The 25,193-nt window shown below is 43.3% G+C and overlaps 1 protein-coding gene across 1 annotated transcript in view; it reads right to left on the reverse strand.

Annotated features, from left to right (window-relative positions):
- PGM5 (phosphoglucomutase 5) overlaps positions 1 to 25,193 on the reverse strand; it is a 321,381-nt gene that overhangs the window by 24,583 nt on the left and 271,605 nt on the right. Inside the window, exon 10 of the mRNA XM_077249087.1 lies at positions 17,953 to 18,087. Within this exon, the coding sequence (XP_077105202.1) occupies positions 17,953 to 18,087 (135 nt within the window). The remainder of the gene's footprint in view (positions 1 to 17,952; positions 18,088 to 25,193) is intronic.

Genomic DNA, 25,193 nt, shown 5'->3' on the forward strand with positions numbered 1-25,193 from the left:
ATCACACTGCATGCTTTCTGGCGTCTTCTCAGTGGACACCGCCAGATGGTGCACTGGTTTGCGCTCCCGCAGACGCCTATCGATCTGAATGGCCATTGTCATGGACTCATTCAGACCCGCAGGCACAGGGAACCCCACCATAACATCCTTAATGGCATCAGAGAGACCCTCTCTGAAAGTAGCCGCCAAGGCACACTCATTCCACTGAGTAAGCACAGACCATTTACGGAATCTTTGGCAGTAAATTTCAGCTTCATCTTGCCCCTGCGATAGGGACATCAAAGTTTTTTCTGCCTGAAGTTCCAAATGAGGTTCCTCATACAGCAAGCCCAAGGCCAAAAAAAACGCATCCACATTGCGCAACGCAGGATCCCCTGGTGCCAATGCAAAAGCCCAGTCTTGAGGGTCGCCGCGGAGCAAGGAAATCACAATCCCAACCTGCTGTGCAGGGTCTCCAGCAGAACGAGATTTCAGGGACAAAAATAGCTTACAATTATTTCTAAAATTCTGAAAGCTAGATCTATTCCCTGAGAAGAATTCCGGCAAAGGAATTCTCGGCTCAGATACCGGAGCATGAATAATAAAATCTTGCAAATTTTGTACTTTCGTGGTGAGATTATTCAAACCTGCAGTTACACTCTGAAGATCCATTATTAACAGGTGAACACAAAGCCATTCAAAGATTATAAGGAGAGAGAAAAAAAAGAAAGACTGCAGCATAGACAGACTGGCAAGTGATCCAATCAAGAGCACAGAGGAAAAAAAAAAAAAACTCTCAGCAGACTTCTTATTTCTCTCCTTTCTCAGCCAAGGATTTTAACCCTTTAGTTGGCCGGTCAAACTGTCATGATCTCCATGGCCAGAGAACTAGCATAAGCCTCTATAGGAACAAGCTCTTGGAAGATGTAACTATACTGACCATGAACTAAACCTACCGCATCATCTAGAAGTAGCCAGGTAGCATGTCCTACTTTTTATCCCTATATGCCCAGCGCCGGCCGGAGAACTAAATAATGCTAGCAGAGGGAAATATAAGACCTGACTCACCTCTAGAGAAATGCCCAAAAAAAAGGAGACAGAAGCCCCCCACATATATTGGCGGTGATATGAGATGAAACAACAAACGCAGCAGGAAAATAGTTTTAGCAAATTTGAGGTCCGCTTTCTAGATAGCAGAAGACAGAAAGCATACTTTCATGGTCAGTAGAAAACCCTAACAAAACACATCCAGAAATTACTTTAGGACTCTGGCATTAACTCATAATACCAGAGTGGCAATTCCTGATCAACAAGAGCTTTCCAGACACAGTAACGAAACTGCAGCTGTGAACTGGAACCAAAATACAAAAACAAAACATGGACGAATGCCCAACTTATCTAGTAGATGTCTGGGAGCAGGAACAAGCACAGAGAGGCTTCTGATAACATTGTTGACCGGCAAGCATCTAACAGAGAAGCCAGGTTATATAGCGACACCCAGATCTAATCAGAACAGGTGAACAGGGAAGATGATGTCACAAGTTCAATTCCACCAGTAGCCACCGGGGGAGCCCAGAATCCAAATTCACAACAGACATAGCTCTCCAGTCGAGGACTGGGTTGTGAGATTGCAGCCAAGGCAATCCTAGCACCAAATCATCATGTAGATTATACAGCACCAGAAAGCGAATAATCTCCTGGTGATCCGGATTAATACGCATAGTTACTTGTGTCCAGTATTGTGGTTTATTATTAGCCAATGGGGTGGAGTCAATCCCCTTCAGAGGAATAGGAGTCTCCAAAGGCTCTAAATCATACCCACAGCGTTTGGCAAAGGACCAATCCATAAGACTCAAAGCGGCGCCAGAGTCGACATAGGCGTCCGTGGTAATAGATGACAAAGAGCAAATCAGGGTCACAGATAGAATAAATTTAGACGGTAAGGTGCAAATGGAAACAGATTTACCAAGCTTTTTAGTGCGCTTAGAGCATGCTGATATAACATGAGTAGAATCACCACAATAGAAACACAACCCATTTTTCCATCTAAAATTCTGCCGCTCGCTTCGGGACAGAATTCTATCACACTGCATACTCTCTGGCGACTTCTCAGTGGACACCGCCAGATGGTGCACTGGTTTGCGCTCCCGCAAACGCCTATCGATCTGAATAGCCATTGTCATGGACTCATTCAGACCCGCAGGCACAGGGAACCCCACCATAACATCCTTAATGGCATCAGAGAGACCCTCTCTGAAAGTCGCCGCCAGGGCGCACTCATTCCACTGAGTAAGCACAGACCATTTACGGAATCTTTGGCAGTAAATTTCCGCTTCATCTTGCCCCTGAGATAGGGACATCAAAGTTTTTTCTGCCTGAAGCTCCAAATGAGGTTCGTCATAAAGCAACCCCAAGGCCAGAAAAAACGCATCCACATTGAGCAACGCAGGATCTCCTGGTGTCAATGAAAAAGCCCAGTCTTGAGGGTCGCCCCGGAGCAAGGAAATCACAATCCTGACCTGCTGTGCAGGGTCTCCGGCAGAGCGAGATTTCAGAGACAAAAATAATTTGCAATTATTTCGAAAATTCTGAAACCCGGATCTATTCCCCGAGAAAAATTCCGGCAAAGGAATTCTCGGCTCAGATACAGGTGCATGACAAACAAAATCTTGCAAATTTTGTACCTTCGTGGCGAGTTTATTCAAACCTGCAGTTACACTCTGAAGATCCATTACAAACAGGTGGACACAAAGCCATTCAAGGGTTAAGAGGAGGTAAGAAGCAGCTAGACAGCAATTAAGGGCTAGGCAGCAGAACTCTGAGGGGGGGAAAAAAAAAAAAAATTTCCCTTCAACACTTCTTTTCCTCCTGCTTCAGCCCAAACAATTAACACTTTGCAGGCCGGTCAAACTGTCATGATCTCAATGGCAAGAGAACATAGCATAAGCATATATCGGAACTAGCTCTTGGAAGATGGGAACTGAGCTGACCATGAACTAAACCTAACGCACAACTAGCAGTGGCCGGGTAGCATGCCTACGTTGATTCTAGATGCCCAGCCCAGCCGGAGGACTAAATAAAGCTAGCAGAGGAAAATATTAGTCCTAGCTCACCTCTAGAGAAATACCCCGAAAGGAGACAGAGGCCCCCCACATGTATTGGCGGTGAGTAGAGATGAAATAACAAACGTAGTATGAAAATAGGTTTAGCAAATTTGAGGTCCACTTACTACATAGCAGAAGACAGAAAGGACACTTTCATGGTCAGCTGAAAACCCTATCAAAAAACACCATCCAGAAATTACTTTAAAACTCTGGCATTAACTCATAACACCAGAGTGGCAATTCCCGTTCACAAGAGCTTTCCAGACACAGTAACGAAACTACAGCTGTGAACTGGAACAAAATGCAAAAACAAACATGGACAAGAGTCCAACTTATCTAGTAGTTGTCTAGGAGCAGGAACAAGCACAGAGAGGCTTCTGATAACATTGTTGACCGGCAAGCAACTAACAGAGCAGCAAGGTTATATAGCGACTCCCACATCTTGATGGGAACAGGTGAACAGAGAAGATGAAGACACCAGTTCAATTCCACCAGTAGCCACCGGGGGAGCCCAGAATCCAAATTCACAACAATATCCATAGATATACAGGTCCTTCTCAAAAAATTAGCATATTGTTAAATTTCATTATTTACCATAATCTAATGATTACAATTAAACTTTCATATATTATAGATTCATTATCCACCAACTGAAATTTGTCAGGTCTTTTATTGTTTTAATACTGATGATTTTAGCCTACAACTCCTGATAACCCAAAAAACCTGTCTCAATAAATTAGCATATCAAGAAAAGGTTCTCTAAACGACCTATTACCCTAATCTTCTGAATCAACTAATTAACTCTAAACACATGCAAAAGATACCTGAGGCTTTTAAAAACTCCCTGCCTGGTTCATTACTCAAAACCCCCATCATGGGTAAGACTAGCGACCTGACAGATGTCAAGAAGGCCATCATTGACACCCTCAAGCAAGAGGGTAAGACCCAGAAAGAAATTTCTCAACAAATAGGCTGTTCCCAGAGTGCTGTATCAAGGCACCTCAATGGTAAGTCTGTTGGAAGGAAACAATGTGGCAGAAAACGCTGTACAACGAGAAGAGGTGACTGGACCCTGAGGAAGATTGTGGAGAAGGACCGATTCCAGACCTTGGGGAACCTGAGGAAGCAGTGGACTGAGTCTGGTGTGGAAACATCCAGAGCCACCGTGCACAGGCGTGTGCAGGAAATGGGCTACAGGTGCCGCATTCCCCAGGTAAAGCCACTTTTGAACCATAAACAGCGACAGAAGCGCCTGACCTGGGCTACAGAGAAGCAGCACTGGACTGTTGCTAAGTGGTCCCAAGTACTTTTTTCTGATGAAAGCAAATTTTGCATGTCATTCGGAAATCAAGGTGCCAGAGTCTGGAGGAAGACTGGGGAGAAGGAAATGCCAAAATGCCTGAAGTCCAGTGTCAAGTACCCAGTCAGTGATGGTGTGGGGTGCCATGTCAGCTGCTGGTGTTGGTCCACTGTGTTTCATCAAGGGCAGGGTCAATGCAGCTAGCTATCAGGAGATTTTGGAGCACTTCATGCTTCCTGGCACCTGCTCACAGTGCCAAAACCACTGGTAAATGGTTTACTGACCATGGTATTACTGTGCTCAATTGGCCTGCCAACTCTCCTGACCTGAACCCCATAGAGAATCTGTGGGATATTGTGAAGAGAAAGTTGAGAGACGCAAGACTCAACACTCTGGATGAGCTTAAGGCCCCTATTGAAGCATCCTGGGCCTCCATAACATCTCAGCAGTGTCACAGGCTGATTGCCTCCATGCCACGCCGCATTGAAGCAGTCATTTCTGCCAAAGGATTCCCGACCAAGTATTGAGTGCACAACTGAACATTATTATTTGATGGTTTTTTTGTTTGTTATTAAAAAACACTTTTATTTGATTGGACGGGTGAAATATGCTAATTTATTGAGACAGGTTTTTTGGGTTATCAGGAGTTGTAGGCCAAAATCATCAGTATTAAAACAATAAAAGACCTGACAAATTTCAGTTGGTGGATAATGAATCTATAATATATGAAAGTTTAATTGTAATCATTACATTATGGTAAATAATGAAATTTAACACTATATGCTAATTTTTTGAGAAGGACCTGTATATAATAGAAAGGCCGATGTTTCTAAGGCTACTTTCACACTTGCGTTTTTAGCAATCCGTCTTTGGGGAAAAAAACGGATCCTGCAAATGTGCTCGCAGGATGCGTTTTTTACTTATAGACTTGTATTAGCGACGGATCGTGATGGATGGTCACACGTCACATCCGAGGTGCAACGGATCTGTCGTGTTTTGGCGGACTGTTGGCACGAAAAAACATTCAAGTGAATGTTTTTTAGTCCGTCGCATCTGCCATTTTCTAACACGCATGCACGGCCGAAACTCCGCCCCTCCTCCCCGGACTTCAGAATGGGCAGCGGATGCGTTCAAAAACTGCATCCGCTGCCCACGTCGTGCACAAATTTCACAACGTGCATCGTTGTGGGCTGATATTCATAGCCTAGAGAGGGGCCATGGATATTGCCCACCCCGGCTACAAATACCAGTCCGCAGCCGCCCCAGAAACGGCGCATCTGTAAAGATGCGCCAATTCCGGTACTTAGCCCCTCTCTTCCCACTCCCTTGTAGCGGTGGGATATGGGGTAACACGCACACATTAGGAAAAAAGTATTTTAATATTCTTCATTTAACCATACTTACCATACATCAGCGCCTGCAAACAACATAAAATAATAAACCGTATACTACCTGTCCGCCGTAGTCCAATTAATAACAAGTGTCCCACGACTATCTCCCCTATAGAACAGTGACATCGGGTGATGTCACTGCTCTATAGGACCTTCAGTGACTCACTGACAATGGCTCCTGCCGTGCATCACTGAGGTTACTATAGTTCAAAGTCTCACTTTATGGCAATTGCTGCGTGGGAAAATTCCTCACACAGCAATGCTAAAAGTGAGACTAGAGACTATTTTTTTACAGCGGTGGACGAATACAGTGCGGAAGGATACCTTCCCCTCGTCATTGTATTCCTGGAGCCCCTAGAGAGCGGTCGCATCAGCTGATGCTGCCGTTCTCCACGGGAGATCGTCGTGGGACACTCGTGGATTTCTGCGGATCAGGGAGTATATTGTTTGTTTGTTATTTTCAAATTTTTTACAAATGACACTGGCTTCGGGATCAAAATGACAAGTGATGGTGAGTATGTACTCTATGTTATATGTGCTGTATGTCTGTAGGTATGTATTGTATGTAATGTATGAAAGTACTGTATGTAGTATGTATGTAGTATGAATGTTGTATGTATGTAGTATGTATGTAGTATGTATGTTGTATGTATGTAGTATGTATGTAGTATGTATGTATGTGTCAGGACTCTGAACATTTTTTACCTTTTGTGCATTACTGCCCTTTTCCAAGATGGCGTCTTTGGTCTCACGTGCACTGTGTCTTCCTGCTATAAAATTCCACCCCAGCCTTCAGTCTGTGCTAGAGTATTCTGCCTCGCATCCAGCTCCTGACCTCTGATTACTCCCTGGCTATATACCTGCTCCTGTGAACCTGTGTGGTGATCCTGCTACTCTGCTCTGAGTTCCTGCTGCATACACCAGTTTCCAGTAATCCTCCTTCATCTGCTGCTCGTGTTTACTTCCATCTGCATTTGCTGGACATGTAAGCTGTTTCTGCTCGGCAACCAGGCCTCCCTGGTTGAGCTAAGATATGATTTGAACTGCCTTATAAGCTTATCTATCTGTGTTTGGACTAAGACAAGGATTTATTCGTGTCAAGTATCCTCAAGAATAATTCTGCTTCATAGACTTTCTGCGTGATTGCATTTTCCTCTGAAGTTCCCTATAGACTGCTAAGCTGCTTTTAATATTTACACCAAGTGTTGTGGACTTGAGTTTCTCTCTGCACCTGTTTGAATCACCATGTGATAATATAGACTTTACCACTTATAAAACTGTGTCCTGTAGTTGTCTTGTTCCATGCAGAGTCTCCTGAGTTATCCCCTATAATTATTACAGTATGTAGTATGTATGTAGTATGTATGTAATGTATGTAGTATGTATGTAGTATGTATGTAGAATTTTTTTATTTATTTATTTTTTACATTCAACACATTAGCCAGATGATGGGAGTACTACTATCCCATCATTGGCTAATGTGTTAATCACTGTCACTGTAGCAGGCATACGATGGCAGACGATGTCTGCACACACGCACAGACCCACGACAGCCTGCACAGACCCCCGGCAGGCCCGCACAGACCCCCAGCAGCCCCATACAGACCCCCGGCAGCCCGCACAGACCCCCAGCAGGCCCGCACAGACCCCTGGCAGCCCGCAAAGACCCCCAGCAGCCCACACAGACCCCCAGCAGCCCGCACAGACCCCCGGCAGCCCGCACAGAACAACACTAATGCTCATGCCACGCATCCATTTTGGAAGACCAAAATTTTAAAGAGTCCAAACCCTCCCTGATGGTATTGATATTCAGTTCTAGATACTCCTGCACCATCCTCTCCATTCATTCACCACGTGTAAGACTTGGACTCTGTTGTGAAGGTGCACGAGCTGTTCTAAAAAAAAGTGTTGAAGGACTCAGAAAAATAGCTTCTTCCACTTACATTACAGCTGCTGCTGCTAATGTTTTGGCATTGAAAAATTGATGTGCCAGATGTTGAAAGTCTAGAGCTACAATGCATTCTGTGTGCTTCACTGTTGTCTTGGGGAAAAGCTCTCTTAAGGTTGTGTAAAAGTGTGTTTTGATACTCTAGCATTCGCAGGTCCCTTTCAAGGGTGGGAAGCCTCTGGCAAAATTTGATTTTATAACTTGGATTTAACAGAGTGGCAACTCTTTAGTCAGCAGTATTTGTAATCATAGCTATACGGGATCATGTTGCAGATAGGGCAGCAAGAAGGCACTCATATGTTGGGCTCTACCATGAGGTCCAAGCCCAGGCTGTGTTGGTGGCTGGTTAACAATAATGCTTGCTTCCTCAGTTCCCTTCCAACATCCACAAACAACAGAGAAGGGATGATTACCCTCTTCATCTTGTGACAGTTGCTTCCCCTCTTCCTCCTCCATTTGTTCCTTGGATCTTGCACCTTCACTAACAGTTTGTCTTTTATCACCAGCCCCCTTCGATTGCAGTAATCCAACCTCCCTTGCACCTGCCTGTGTGACGACAGTCTGTAATTTTGAGACCATGTTATCTTTTCTGAATCCTCCTCTGGGGCCACCACCTCATTCCACAGGCTATTCAAAGTCTGCTCCAGCATATAGATGACTGGTATAGTGATGCTGATGACGACGTCGTCAGTGCTGACCATCTTAGTAGCCATTTTGAAACTGTGCAGAAGGGTGCAGAGGTCATTAATCTGTGCCCACTCTGTAAACATGATATGCACCACAGTCCCTGCAACATGAGCAGAGTGGAATTCCACTGTGTAGGCACATATCAACCTGTTAACTGGCATGGACAAAAACTTCTGTATCGATGCAAATCAATAACCTGATGGGTGCGAACAGCGGAAGGGAGCACACAGCTTCTGTGCTTTCTGCAGCAGCTCACCCAGCCCAGGATAGTACCAGAGAAAACACTGTACCACCAGATTGAGGATGTGAGCCATGCAAGGCACAACCAGACCTAGGTGGAGGTTCAGCGGGGAGAGCCACTAATCAGTCTGTTGTTTTATTCCTTTCAACAGCTCGGCTGCATTGTGAGCTTTATCACTTAAACAGATGAGCTTCAGCAGAGCATGCTGTCGCTTCACCAAGGCAGTGCTGCAGATTTCCCAGCTGTAGAGTGATGGGGAGGCTATTTCCGCTGAGGATGAGGAGGAGGAGAGAAAGGAAGTGGAACACAAGCAGACTGATGGAAGTTGGGCCTGCTATTCTTGGTGTGGGTAAGATGTGTGATGTCCCAGCCTCTGACTGTCCCAGACTCCATCAGGTTAACCCAGTGTGCCCTCATGTATTGTCTCTGTCCACAAGAACTTGTCTACGTGTCTGTGGTTAGATGTACTTTCCCTGTGACTGCATTGGCCAGAGAATGGCTAATATTGTATAACACGTGCTTATGTAATGCGGGGACGGCAAACCGGGAAAAATAGTGTCGGCTGGGAATCGTGTACCGTGGGGCTGACCCCATGAAGAGTCGAAACGGCAACATTTCCAGGGCTAGCAATCTGGCAATGTGGGTGTTTAGCGTTTGGGCCTGTGGGTGGGTGGCTGGACATGTCTGCTTTCTAGTAAATGTCTGGGGCAGGAACAACTGAACGCTGCACTGGGAAAATGAAGCCGACGTGGTTACTGACTGTTGTGTGTGCAACCACTGGATGTGGACAGGAGGCATCAGCGCCTGCTTCATGGTCAGCAGATTGGGAAGGCCGTAACACAGGGGAAGGGGCAGTGGTTTGACCCTCAGACATAGATTTTGTACCCAGGCGTTCCGCCCACCTACTTGGGTGCTTGGCTGCCATGTGCTTTTTCATGCTGGTGGTGCTCAGGTTGGCAGTGTTCTTGCCTCTCCTTTGCTTGGTTTGGCATATGCTTACAGTTGTTTTATCTGAAGGACTTTCAGAAAAAACTGCCATACAGGAGAACAACACACCCATGGCCTGTTATCTAGTTGAGTGGGGGGGAGCTCTGCGGAACAGTTGACTGAGTTCTACCTCTGGGCAAACCCCTTCCTCTTCTTGCCTGATTTATTGCTATGGATCCATCCCTCTCTGCACTGCAGTGCTCACTAGGCATGCCACCATACCAGGTTGGATCAGTGGCCTCATCATCGACCAATTCCTCAACCTGATCCTCCTTCTGAGCTGTGATTTGAGGCTGACCGGATGGCAGCTGTGCCTCATGATTATCCTCCACCTCTTCAGACATCAATTGACCTAACTTAACATGCCTTTCTCCTGGCTGTGGGTAATCCAATGTTTGGGCATCACTGCACTCCACCTTCTCATGATCCTCTTTATTTGTACATGTTGAGAAGCCTGACAAATTACAAGGGAACGAAAACAATTCCAGTGTTGGGGTCATATGTCTCCTGGGACTCTTGATGGTGGGAGGAAGAAGCAGAGGTGTATCTAGCCTTTCCAGCACCTGGGGCAAAGGATCAGTGTATGACCAAGCCAAGGTACATTCCTGAATCCCCATAATGTTAAAATAGATACCAATAAAAGTAAAATTAATTGAGACATCAGTAGGTTAAGTGTTTTTGAATATCCATATTGAATCAGGAGCCCCATATAATCCTGCATAAAGGTTAATAATGGCCCCATAAGATGCTCCATACAGACACTTGCCCCGTTATAGTGCTGCACAAAGGTTATGGCCCCCATATAGTGCTGCACAAACGTTATAGCCCCATATAGTGCTGCACAAACATTATGGCCCCCATATAGTGCCGCACAAACATTATGGCCCCCATATATATTGCTGCACAATCATTATGGCCCCCATATAGTGCTGCACAAACATTATGGCCCCCATATAGTACTGCACAAACATTATGGCCCCCATATAGTGCTGCACAAACATTATGGCCCCCATATAGTGCTGCACAAACATTATGGCCCCCATATAGTGCTGCACAAAGGTTATGGCCCCCATATAGTGCTGCACAAACATTATAGCCCCCATATAGTGCTGCACAAACATTATGGCCCCATATAGTGCTGCACAAACATTATGGCCCCCATAAAGTGCTGCACAAACATTAAGGCCCCCATATAGTGCTGCACAAATGTTATGGCCCCATACAGATATTTGCCCCATTTTACTGCGATAAAAAAAAATCACATACTCACCTCTCCGTCACTCAGGCCCCCGGCACTTTTAATATTCACCGCTCCTCGTTCCAGCCGCTGCTCCATCTCCCGCCTCCTCTGCACTGACGTTTAGGCAGAGGGCGCGCACTAACTACGTCATCGTGCCCTCTGACCTCAGCATCACTGCAGAAGATGGACCGGCGACTGGAACGAGGAGCAGGTGAATATCGCGCAGCGCTCCCCATCCCCGTTATACTCACCTGCTCCTGGCGCGGTGCAGTCCCTGCTTCCCCGGCGCTGCTGCTTCTTCCTGTACTGAGCAGTCACCATTACCGGGGCACATGCCCCGGCTGCCCCCCCTGGATACGCCACTGGGAAGAAGGACCAGGCTGAGGATTCAGAGGCCCAGCCTCTTGGCTTCTGAGACTGGGCCGTGTGGAAGACTTCGTGGTGCTGCTTGTCAACACACTGGAGCCTTTGTCTGCCATTCAACCCACAACATTCTTGCACTTGTCTGGGTTCATTAGTGGTGTAGCACGCTGACCAAATTTTGACAGTAACCTAGAATGAGATACAGTCACCTTCGGATATGTCACATGGCCTTGGAAGGGCACTACCACAGCTACATCCCTTAATGTCTTGAATGCGTTATGCTTATGAATCCAAAAAAAATGACTTTATTTTTCAAAAGTACGATTACAAAGATCTTATATAGAAATTCACTGTATCTAACAATGTGTGGCTATTTTTTTGGACATCATCTTGCTGACACAATATAAATGGGGAGTAATGAAGATTATTGCCCTTGCTAAATTGTCACATACGATTATCTCTAGTCGGATTGTGCCAGTCGCACAACTGCTAGATAAAGATACGCTATTTTTTAAACCTATAGAAAATTTGGATTTTTTTTCAATTATATTGCTGACACACTCCAAATGCACAACAATGAAGATTATTGCCCTTGCTAAATTGTTACATACGAGTATCTGTACCCATGCTGCGTCAGTCGCACAACTGATAGATAAAGATACACTATTTTTAAACCAATAGAAAATTAGGATTTTTTTTCAATCATCTTGGTGACACACTCCAAATGCGGAGTAAAAAAATCGGATTGTACTCAGACCAATGTTATTTTATCATTGCGTGTTCATCTGCGTTTTTTTCCAGCTAGGATTGGATCACAATTGGACAGGAAAAAAAAATCGCAGCATGCTGCGTTTGTAATCGGAAATTGGATTGCATCGCGCTATAGAAGTCTATGGGTGAGAGAAAAAAATCACACAGCAATCGGACCATGTGAGTGCTCTTTGATTTTTACACTCCGATCTCATTTGAAAAGCCAGCAATTCATGTGCCGAGCACAGTAATATCACTATGACAGGTTAGAATATACAGGTCCTTCTCAAAAAATTAGCATATAGTGTTAAATTTCATTATTTACCATAATGTAATGATTACAATTAAACTTTCATATACTATAGATTCATTATCCACCAACTGAAATTTGTCAGGTCTTTTATTGTTTTAATACTGATGATTTTGGCATACAACTCCTGATAACCCAAAAAACCTGTCTCAATAAATTAGCATATTTCACCCGACCAATCAAATAAAAGTGTTTTTTAATACCAAACAAAAAAACCATCAAATAATAATGTTCAGTTATGCACTCAATACTTGGTCGGGAATCCTTTGGCAGAAATGACTGCTTCAATGCGGCGTGGCATGGAGGCAATCAGCCTGTGACACTGCTGAGATGTTATGGAGGCCCAGGATGCTTCAATAGCGGCCTTAAGCTCATCCAGAGTGTTGGGTCTTGCGTCTCTCAACTTTCTCTTCACAATATCCCACAGATTCTCTATGGGGTTCAGGTCAGGAGAGTTGGCAGGCCAATTGAGCACAGTAATACCATGGTCAGTAAACCATTTACCAGTGGTTTTGGCACTGTGAGCAGGTGCCAGGTCGTGCTGAAAAATGAAATCTTCATCTCCATAAAGCATTTCAGCCGATGGAAGCATGAAGTGCTCCAAAATCTCCTGATAGCTAGCTGCATTGACCCTGCCCTTGATGAAACACAGTGGACCAACACCAGCAGCTGACATGGCACCCCACACCATCACTGACTGTGGGTACTTGACACTGGACTTCAGGCATTTTGGCATTTCCTTCTCCCCAGTCTTCCTCCAGACTCTGGCACCTTGATTTCCGAATGACATGCAAAATTTGCTTTCATCAGAAAAAAGTACTTGGGACCACTTAGCAACAGTCCAGTGCTGCTTCTCTGTAGCCCAGGTCAGGCGCTTCTGCCGCTGTTTATGGTTCAAAAGTGGCTTTACCTGGGGAATGCGGCACCTGTAGCCCATTTCCTGCACACGCCTGTGCACGGTGGCTCTGGATGTTTCCACACCAGACTCAGTCCACTGCTTCCTCAGGTTCCGGTCACCTCTTCTCGTTGTACAGCGTTTTCTGCCACATTGTTTCCTTCCAACAGACTTACCATTGAGGTGCCTTGATACAGCACTCTGGGAACAGCCTATTTGTTGAGAAATTTCTTTCTGGGTCTTACCCTCTTGCTTGAGGGTGTCAATGATGGCCTTCTTGACATCTGTCAGGTCGCTAGTCTTACCCATGATGGGGGTTTTGAGTAATGAACCAGGCAGGGAGTTTTTAAAAGCCTCAGGTATCTTTTGCATGTGTTTAGAGTTAATTAGTTCATTCAGAAGATTAGGGTAATAGGTCATTTAGAGAACCTTTTCTTGATATGCTAATTTATTGAGACAGGTTTTTTGGGTTATCAGGAGTTGTATGCCAAAATCATCAGTATTAAAACAATAAAAGACCTGACAAATTTCAGTTGGTGGATAATGAATCTATAGTATATGAAAGTTTAATTGTAATCATTACATTATGGTAAATAATGAAATTTAACACTATATGCTAATTTTTTGAGAAGGACCTGTATATATACACATAGAATACATAGATATATAGATGTCAGTGACACATTATATATATATATATATATATATATATATATATATATATTATGTACATATATTACATAGATATAAGAAAAGCCTGCAATTCATCTGCCGAGTATTGTAAAATCACTGCAGGAGCCGACAGGCTATAAAAGCTGGATTACATACAGTAAATACAAATAGAATAGGTAGATATACAGATGCAAGTGACATATACAATTAGTACAGTGTGTGCAGCTTACTGTACATTTATTTAAATAATAAAAAATTATTTTTCTGAAAAAAAATGTTGTGGGCTCCCACGTAATTTTGTTAACCAGCAGGGGAAAGCCGACAGCTGGGGACAGATGTTTATAGCCTAGGGAGGTGGCTATTAAGATCAGGGCACAGCTGTAAGACTTTACTGGCTATTAAAATGGGGGACCCCCAAAAAAGTGACATGAGGTCCCCCTATAATTAATAACCAGCAAAGGTGATGCAGACAGCTGTGGGCTGATATTAATAGCCTATGAAAGGGCCATGGATACTGCCCCCAGGCTAAAAACATCAGCTCTCAGCCACCCCAGAAAAGGGCATCTCTAAGATGTGCCAATTCTGGCACTTAGCCTCTCTCTTCCAACTTGCCCTGTAGCGAAAATCCTACTGCCGCAAATCTTGTAACTGCTGCAAGCCGTAGAAATATTTCTGGGTTATCTAAACATTTTTTGGAAACGCACAAAGGAAATTTAAACGTTAAAGGAATTGAGAAAGTAACTAGATCAATCAGAGGGAGTGACTGGGAACGTGCACTCCGTTGTTGGGAGGCATATTGGATATTGGCTTTGAACGCACGCTTTCCAGAAGGCCTTAATTATAAAAGTGATCTATTATATTTTTATTAGATCGCTCTGCCGTATCTTTGTATTATTCAGCTAACATCTTACTGCTTTTTGTGCATATGATGAATGCCTTGTGTACCATTACCATTTGGTGTAAAAATATCACTCTTTTTTTCCCAACATGTGGGTTTTGTGTTTTTTTTTTGTTTGAATATAAGCTCAGCTATGCTAATTTGCGAAAACAGGTTTTCAACTAATCCTATTCATATGAAATGTCTTCACACAACATACGCATGTGTTAAATATGTATATACTTATTATAAAACGCATTTTCATGATATTGTGATCTTATGTATATGAAGGACTAATTTCCCTCTGGTCGATATGGGGATAATTGGGGAGGTAGTCCTTTCTAATCAATTACATGTGCTGCTGTGATAGATATAAGGAACTGTTGACTCTATGTTTGTATGCCTTTGAGGAAGGACTGGTTTTACTGGGTCTGAAACGCGTCAGGCCTCTGGGGGGTCCCCATGATGTTGTGATGTTGTTTTTTATCGCTGAAGATGTTTAAATAAAGAATTTTTTTCGGAAAAAGGATTCCTGTGCCGGAATTCTTCTATTTCTATTTGCACACATGTGGTAGTCAGCCACTGATCTCCAGGCACGGATGGTCTCAGGTATATTTTGGTGAACAAAGCTTTCTTTTCCCTTTCCAGTTTGCTAATTTGACCCCAGGCTGTGACCTGATTTATACCTTTGTCCTTTTCCGTTTTTTTCTATGTGCTCTCTTGGTATTGATCCTGGAAACATCTGAATTCTCTGCATCACAGTCTGACCGTGAGGAGTGACTAGCGTCATAATCACCTATACTTTGGATAGGCGATAATTTGCTTTCATCAGAAAACTCCTTTAATCTTCTCTGAAGCCCACAGGCTCAACCATTCACTAAAGCGTCCAACCATGCTGACTCTATAGCAGGGATGTTAAATTTAAATAGGCAGAGGGACAAAATGAAAAGTTGGACAACGTTATGGGCCAACCTTGATATTTATTGAAAAAATGTCTACAATTGACGTAGTTTTTCCTTACCAATTATAACGATGAACCTTTTCGTAGAGAAACAAACTTAAAGAGGTTGTCCCACCAACAAAGTACATTTTAATTAATAGATTTTAGCATACTGGAATAATATAATATGTTATGATAGAATAGTATGCATAGATCACAATGGCCTAATTTAAATACGTCATAGCAAAGCATAAAAGAACCTTGAATAATGCAGGAAATAAAGTATGATTCCAACAAACGTGCCCCACAAGCATAGTAAGACACTCCACAGTGAATTTCTCCACAGTATCTCACACATGCACAGGATGATGACCCTACTATACCTCCCCCCGTATATATGAAAAACAATGGGCCCTCATTCTTTTCCATACAGTATAAAGGCCCCACAAAGTCCTCCATACTGCATAATGGGCCCTGCATTGCCTTCCATACAGTATAATGGCCCCTCATAGTCCTCCGTAATGTATAATGGGCCTTGCATTGCCTTCCATACAATATGATGGCCCTATTTAGTGCTCCATTCAGTAAAATGACCCCACATAATGCTCCACACAGTATAATGGCCTCACGTAGAGCTCTATACAGTATAATGGCCCCACATAGTGCTCCATACAGAATAATGGTCCCGTTTGGTTTCGAGGGCCAAAAATACTCACCCCGAGGGCCAGAGTTAGACTTCTGTGCTGCATAGAAAACTGCATGAAGCGACATAGATAGATAGATAGATAGATAGATAGATATGAGATAGATATGGGATAGATAGATAGATAGATAGATAGATAGATAGATAGATAGATAGATAGATAAAGAGATAGATAATATCTTTGCAATATTTAATTATTGCTTGCCAGGGTACCAACAAACTTTAACTGTGAACTATAATATCTATAAATAGAGATGAAAAGCTGAACCGCACAGCCCTTGTCACTAAGAGCTACCACAGTCCATGAGTGGTGTGACCGGAGAGCCTGACATCCAGATGGAGGTGCTCACATGAAAAACAACAATGCAGCAGTTAAGAACTAGAAAAAATGCGGCAGCACTCACCAGCTTCGGTGTGGTCTGAGTCCTTTATTGAGACATGTGACACATCACCATTATCTTCACGACACGGGGGAGTGTGAAAGGAAAGGAGGTGAGTAGGGATCAACGACGTCCGGAAGAAGCTCACGGGCGAAACGCGCGTCGGGGCGCACGTGGAAGGATCGGTCGACTCTGTCCCTACATCACCGCCTCCTGTGGGTATTTGTATTTCTATTCTGTAAGTAATCTCGATAATTGGCAATGCTATAGCCACATTTCCCTTTGCTTTTTATAAATGTGTGGAATACTTGCTTTAGGCAGTATTAGATGAACGTTATAAGATGGATATCCAGTGGAAATGCATGTGGTAGATAGTGCTATACCGGGAGGCTCTGGATAGAAAAATATTGTCCTTTATATGGAATTTACTTTGACTGACAAAGGAATATCATTAATTTGTATCATCTAGAGCGGTGAGATTTATATAGATATAATTGGATTGTATATTGAGAATATATTTGGGGCAGGGCCGTGCCCATCCATTCCATGGACACTTTGTCTGTTTTTGTCTGGTCTTGTAAAAATATGTGTTTTATTTTGTTGTGTCAAATAAAGAATTGATTTTAAATTTATTGATATGGGTCTCTTCATGCGGCTAATATAATATAAGTCCGCAATTGGTAGTATTTAATCTAGAAGTGCCATAATTTGGGATAAGTAAGGACTATTTGTTAATATTTATAATTAAACACAGCTGGACCCCAATGAAAGAGTAGAACCATCTCAAGGAGGATCACAAGGAAATGGACAGCATGTGACTTAAATATGAGTGTCTCAGCAAAAGGTCTGAATACTTATGACCATGTGATTTTTCAGTTTTTCTTTTTTAATAAATAATAATTTAATAAATAAATTCTACATTTCTGTTTTTTTCAGTCAAGATGGGGTGCTGAGTGTACATTAATGAGAAAAAGAAATGAACTTTTTTGAATTTACAAAATGGCTGCAATGAAACAAAAAGTGTAAAATTTAAAGACGTCTGAATACTTTCCGTACCCAATGTACTACTTAATACAAATTATATCTGGCATAAATATGTTAAACTACCTCAGAGACCATTACCCATAGGTGATTCTGTACAATACAAATTTGGCTTGACAGATTTCAGACAGAAATTCAGTTCACCTGGGGCTCTTTGTTATGTTTGCTTGGATCTTTTTCATAGCTTTCTGCATAAATTCTTAGAGTTGTTCCCGCATAACCTGAAGCACTGAGTCTAAAAATGATCCTTGATCCATCTGCAAAAATTATCCTGAGTCCCTAAAAAAATAAAAAATAAGTATGTTAATCTGATCAAAATACTGTTTTGTCTTAAATAAATACATACATACATTCCAGTGTTATAACAGTAACCATGTGGCTACATTGTAAAAGGTGACATGACGCCTCAATACAATATGGCTATTATGAGCAGCAACAGAGGTCAAATGGACAGAATTTTACAGAAATATCTTTACCTTAACAGTTGGATATGAATTCACCATTATTTGCTGAGTCATTACTACAATTTTCACAAAAGAAAAAAGGTCATCAATATCAGATTGGAGGAGGTCCTACAACTGGCACCTCAACTGACCAGCTGCTCTCAGTGCCGGAGGCGGCCGGATGTTAGCAATTGAGAGGCTGACCGTCACAGCTCCATCAACTGTGTAGTGGCCACTACTTGGTACTACAGATACAATCCTGTTTATTTGACTATGGGTGGATTTGCTGTACCTGGTAGCAGCCACTAGAGCTGATTGGTTGAGATGCCAAGTGTTGGATGCACACCGATACGTCATCAATACTACTTGTGAAACAATGCTTTAATTTGACTATTTCGTTCCAACATTACATATATTGTTAATAAATTTGATCTACTATATTTAATAACAATAGAGTACAATATTTGTATATGTAAGACTAATTCTTAAAATTAAGTTTATTGTTTATTATCCTCCTATCGATAGTCCTAATATGAAGACTCTCATTAAAATGAGGCCAGTGCTGCAGCATCTTGCTACAATCCACTCAGCTTCAGGGGACTTGCGATACATAATCCACCATTCATCCACCCAGCTCTCCTGCTATGAAGTGCACATAGTACATCACCCAGCTTTGCACATAGACTTTCCTCTGCTCCTAGCATCCACATGGTATGTTCATCCACCCAGCTCTCCTGCTATGAAGTGCACATAGTACATCACCCAGCTTTGCACATAGACTTTCCTGTGCTCCTAGCATCCACATGGTATGTTCATCCACCCAGCTCTCCTGCTATGAAGTGCACATAGTACATCACCCAGCCTTGCACATAGACTTTCCTCTGCTCCTAGCATCCACATGGTATGCCTTTCAGCTAACCCCAACTTACCCTGTGATATTTATGACCTTGTTTACTTAGGCTTGATTGTACGCATCTGGTCCACCCTTAATTCTCTGACCAAGATGAGCAGAGACCACTCCTCTCTGCTTCACACCTGAACGCACTTAGTTTTCCATATATTGCATAGCACAAGTCTGCATGACTTCAGTCTGCAGTGTGATTTCTAGAAGTGTGTTCTAAAAGTGTGGATTACATTACAATTAAAACCTGAATTGAACCTGAAGGGAACTGAAGGTAACTGGCCAGTCACTGCAAACAATGTTTCTGTTAATTTTCACTTTCACCCCTATATTCTTTCACTTTCTGCAACCTCCCCCACTTTCACCCCTATATTCTTTCACTTTCTGCAACCTCCCCCAATCCCCACACCAAGTAAGGAACTGTTTATCTCCTCTTCAATCCTCCCCATCCATCTCACCTCCTCCTCAGAACTGTTCCTTAACATACAATCCTCTGTCTCAAAGCACAGGCAGCCTCCTCATGCCCTCTCCTGCACCCACCTGCTAACACTATCTCTGCTCCTTCTCACTGCTGGTGATATCTCTCCAAATCCTGGTCCTCCTCACCATATTCCCACAGTCATTTCTACCTCCCACCCACGCTCCATCACAAACTTCCGTAACCTCTCTAACCTTATACCCATTTGCCCAGCCCCCGCTTCCCCAGTCCCACTAACAGGAGCTCTGTGGAACGCTTGCTCTGTCTGCAACAAGCTTTCCTACATCCATGATCTTTTTGTTACTACCAAACTTTCCTTCCTCGCCATCACCGAAACCTGGCTCACCCCTTCTGACACAGCCTCCCCTGCTGCACTCTCTTATGGTGGCTTCCACCTTTCTCACACACCCCGCCCCAGCAAGCATGGAGGAGGAGTTGGTTTTCTCCTGTCAGATAACTGCTCCTTCACCCCAATCCCACTGCCACCCTCTGTTACCCTCCCTTCCTTTGAGGTGCACTCTGTGCGCATCTACTCCTCCTCCAACCTCCAACTGGCTGCCATTTACCGCCCCCCAGGGCCAGCCACCACCTTTTTTGACCACTTCACCACCTGGCTACTTCATTTCCTTTCTGCGGACATCCCCACTATCATCATGGGCGATTTCAACATCTCCATTGACACTTCCCTCTCAGCTGCCACTAAACTTCTATCTCTCACTTCCTCCTTTGGCCTCACTCAATGGTCTTCTGCAGCCACTCACAAAGATGGTCACACACTGGACCTCATCTTCACCCGCCTCTGCTCCCTATCTAACCTCTCTAACTCAACTCTTCCACTCTCTGACCACAACCTTCTCACATTCTCATCTCTCTCCACTCCACGTCTACAATCCCCACCCCACAAACTTTCACACCCTCGCAGAAATCTTAAACATCTTGACCTACATTCATTCTCTGAATCCCTCCTCCCTCTCACAGACATAAGTTCCATACACAATGCGGATGACGCTGCCACTCTATATAACACCACAATAGCTGTAGCTTTGGAATCTGCTGCCCCACTTACACATACCAAAGCTCGCAAAATCAACAGACAGCCCTGGCACACCAGCCTGACCAAAGAACTGAGGCGAGCTTCCAGGGCTGCTGAGCGGAGATGGAAAAGATCCCACTCCAATGACCACTTTATCGCATTCAAACAGTCCCTCACTACTTTCAAGACCACACTCGCCACAGCTAAACAAACCTACTTCTCATCTCTCATATCCTCCCTGTCTCACAACCCTAAACAGTTATTCAACACCTTCAATTCTCTCCTCCGTCCCCCAGCACCTCCTCCCTCCCCACTTATCTCCGCTGAAGACTTTGCCTCATTCTTCAAGCAGAAGATTGATAGCATCAGAGACAGTTTTGGTCAACAAGCCCCAGAGCCCTTCCTCCCGACATCCTTGCCCTCCACCTCCAAAACCAACTTCTCCACCATTACAGAAGATCAACTCTCCACTCTACTCTCAAGATCGCATCTCACCACCTGTGCGCTTGACCCGCTCCCATCCCACCTCATCCCAAACCTCACCACAGTCTTCATCCCAACCCTAACCCATCTCTTCAACCTATCACTAACAACTGGTGTTTTCCCCTCAAGCTTTAAACATGCCTCCATCACACCTATCCTCAAAAAGCCCTCTCTTGACCCATCCTCTGTATCTAGCTATCGCCCTATATCACTTCTCCCTTATGCCTCCAAACTACTGGAACAACACGTCTACCTTGAACTGTCCTCCCATCTCTCTTCTTGCTCCCTCTTTGACCGCTTACAATCTGGCTTCCGGTCACACCATTCCACTGAAACTGCCCTAACTAAGGTCACCAACGACCTCTTAACCGCCAAGAGCAAGCGACACTACTCTGTTCTCCTCCTCCTCGACCTGTCGGCTGCCTTTGACACAGTGGACCATTCCCTATTATTACAGATCCTCTCATCCCTTGGCATCACAGACTTGGCCCTATCCTGGATCTCATCATACCTAACAGACCGGACATTCAGCGTCTCCCACTCACACACCACCTCCTCACCTCGCCCCCTATCTGTCGGAGTCCCACAAGGTTCAGTTCTTGGGCCCCTTCTCTTCTCCATTTACACCTTTGGCCTGGGACAGCTCATAGAATCTCATGGCTTTCAGTATCACCTCTATGCTGATGACACACAGATCTACATCTCTGGACCAGATATCACCTCCCTACTAACCAGAATCCCTCAATGTCTGTCCACTATTTCTTCCTTCTTCTCCGCTAGATTTCTGAAACTTAACATGGACAAAACAGAACTCATCATCTTTCCCCCATCTCACGCGACCCCCCCAACGAACCTAACCATTACAGTAAATGGCTGCCCACTCGCCCCAGTCCCACAAGCTCGCTGCCTCGGGGTAATCCTTGACGCTGATCTCTCCTTCAAACCACATATCCAAGCCCTTTCCACTTCCTGCCGACTTCAACTCAAAAATATTTCACGAATCCGTTCATTCCTCAACCAAGAATCTGCAAAAACCCTAGTCCATGCCCTCATCATCTCTCGCCTTGACTACTGCAACCTCCTACTCTGTGGCCTCCCCTCGAACACTCTCGCACCCCTCCAATCTATTCTAAACTCTGCTGCCAGACTAATCCACCTGTCCCCCCGCTATTCCCCTGCCTCTCCCCTCTGTCAATCCCTTCACTGGCTCCCCATTGCCCAGAGACTCCAGTACAAAACCCTAACCATGACGTACAAAGCCATCCACAACCTATCTCCTCCATACATCTGTGACCTCATCTCCCGGTACTTACCTACACGCAACCTCCGATCCTCACAAGATCTCCTTCTCTACTCCCCTCTTATCTCTTCTTCCCACAATCGCATACAAGATTTCTCTCGCGTATCACCCCTACTCTGGAACCCTCTACCACAACACATCAGACTCTTGCCTACCATCGAAATCTTCAAAAAGAACCTGAAGACCCACCTCTTCCGACAAGCCTACAACCTGCAGTAACCATCGATCAACCAAACCGCTGTATGACCAGCTCTATCCTCACCTACTGTATCCTCACCCATCCCTTGTAGATTGTGAGCCTTCGCGGGCAGGGTCCTCTCTCCTCCTGTACCAGTTATGACTTGTACTGTTTAAGATTATTGTACTTGTTTTTATTATGTATACCCCTCCTCACATGTAAAGCGCCATGGAATAAATGGCGCTATAACAATAAATAATAATAATATTAATAATGGTGTTGTCCAAACTAGACAATCCATTTTAGGTATAATAATACTCCTGCAATTCAAACATCCAAAAATATTGCAGTTCAAATGTGTCCTAAAAAGTCTCAAGTTTATTTTTAGTAACAAAAATAAATCTCTGGATCAAACGAAAGATCTGCAAGTGACTGAACCATTATACTACATCTAGAAAACTTTTAAGTCTCTGAAGGTACCGGAAAATACCTTAAATTCTTGAGATGATTTAAATTTCAACATTTCAGCTCCACTTAGGATAGATGGTAAGTGGATTACATTCAACATGCTCATATTTCCAATAAATCTATGTTTATTTAAATGTTATGTACTGTAAATGTTAGTCCCTTTAGGACTAAAGAACAACAATAAAATTAACTGTAAATGTTATAAAAAAATGTGCATAAAAAGTGTGCATAACAATTTCAAATGTTGAAAAAAACCCATTATATATTACAAACACAAAAAACACTAAATAACAACTACAATAAAAAAAAGTAATATATAGTTTCATATAAATGTAATACTTTTAAGATCTTTTTCCTTACAATTTTTTCTGCATTAAATAGCATGAAGGTAAGAAAAAATGTTTTTGGAAAATACAAATTTCAGCTTCATCCTTTCCATTGTTCTTTTAAAATATTAATTAAACGTTTTTATAACTGCAAAAAGGTAGTGGTCCTTAAAATGATAGACACTAGATGGAGCTATGCACTTTGTACTGAAGATAAAGAAATTCCCGGCCTTCATTTTAGGGCAACACTATATATCAAACAGACATTAATAAGTAAAATCAGCTATAGTGAAAGAAATTAACTTATGCAACACTAAGTGAATTGCTAATGCTACATTTTAACATCTTTATAGGATATTCATAGTCATTTTAATGCCTCAAAAACAATACTGTTGCCTTTTGGAAAATAAGCAAACTATATGTAATTTGTAGCTCTCTCCATAAATTATTATTTTTCCACGCATTTTGTAGATCCCAGTATTGCACATTGTAATACCATTATATATAATCCCTCATTTGTAACTGCAATCTACACGGGTCTCTTTCAATGTCTTTCTTAGTTATTCAACTTTTTGCTATGTGAACTGCAAAGCTTGCTGATCACAAACACACTGTACTCCTAGAAAATTGGAAATGCAGAGATATAGCTACTCTATATAGTTTTTATATGCAGTTGTTTTATTATACACAAAATAAAGGGGAAGGCAGAAAATATCTCTGCACCCTGGGCTACTGCAAAATGGCTATACAAGGAAATGTGGACAAAGTAGATAGGTGGACAACAATATGGTTTAAGTGATGATGAGTCACTACTCATGCGCAAGCTGTGAGACAAGGGAGTCAAGAAATCCAGGGTCAAAGGCAAAATGGGTAAGGCAAAAGAATGGTCAGAAGGCGAAATCCGAGGACAGGCAGCAAAGGTCAGAGTTAGTGATGAGCGAATATACTCGTTACTCGAGATTTCCTGAGCACGCTCGGGGGTCCTCCGAGTATTTTTTAGTGCTCGGAGATTTAGTTTTTATTGCCGCAGCTGAATGATTTACATCTGTTAGCCAGCATAAGTACATGTGGGGATTCCCTAGCAACCAGGCAACCCCCACATGTACTTATGCTGGCTAACAGATGTAAATCATTCAGCTGCGGCGATGAAAACTAAATCTCCGAGCACTAAAAAATACTCGGAGGACACCCGAGCATGCTCTGGAAATGTCGAGCAACGAGTATATTCGCTCATCACTAGTCAGAGAACACCAAAGGTAAAGGGGTAATACAAAGGAATGGTCAAAAGGCAAAGTCCAAGGTCAGGTAGCAAAGGTAGGCAGCAAAGGTCAGAGTACATCAAAGGTAAAGGGGCAATACAAAAGAATGATCAAAAGGTAAAGTCCGAGGTCAGGCAACAAAGGTCTGAACAGCAGAACTCTCAGCATAAGGCACACACACCACCGAGCAAAGCTACGACTGGCAATGGTCTGACCATTGTCAGCCAGCCTGGCACAGCTTGATTGGGTGATTGGGCTTTCACTCACAATACTGGCAGCACAGCACATCCTTGATTCTATAGAGTGGCTAAGCTGTCACTCACTGTGTCCCTAAGACACCATGAGTTGTGGTTTTGTGACAGTTTATAAATACAAGATAGGTTATACAGTAAATGTAGAAATATTCTATTGTGACCATCAAAATAAGACACAACCATATTTTCTCTCATCTGAGAGCATTAAGACGAATATGACAATCACACTCCGATAAAACTCTGATCATAGTATCATCGGAGT

Source organism: Ranitomeya variabilis, chromosome 1 (genome assembly GCF_051348905.1).
Source record: "Ranitomeya variabilis isolate aRanVar5 chromosome 1, aRanVar5.hap1, whole genome shotgun sequence".
NCBI lineage: Eukaryota > Metazoa > Chordata > Amphibia > Anura > Dendrobatidae > Ranitomeya > Ranitomeya variabilis.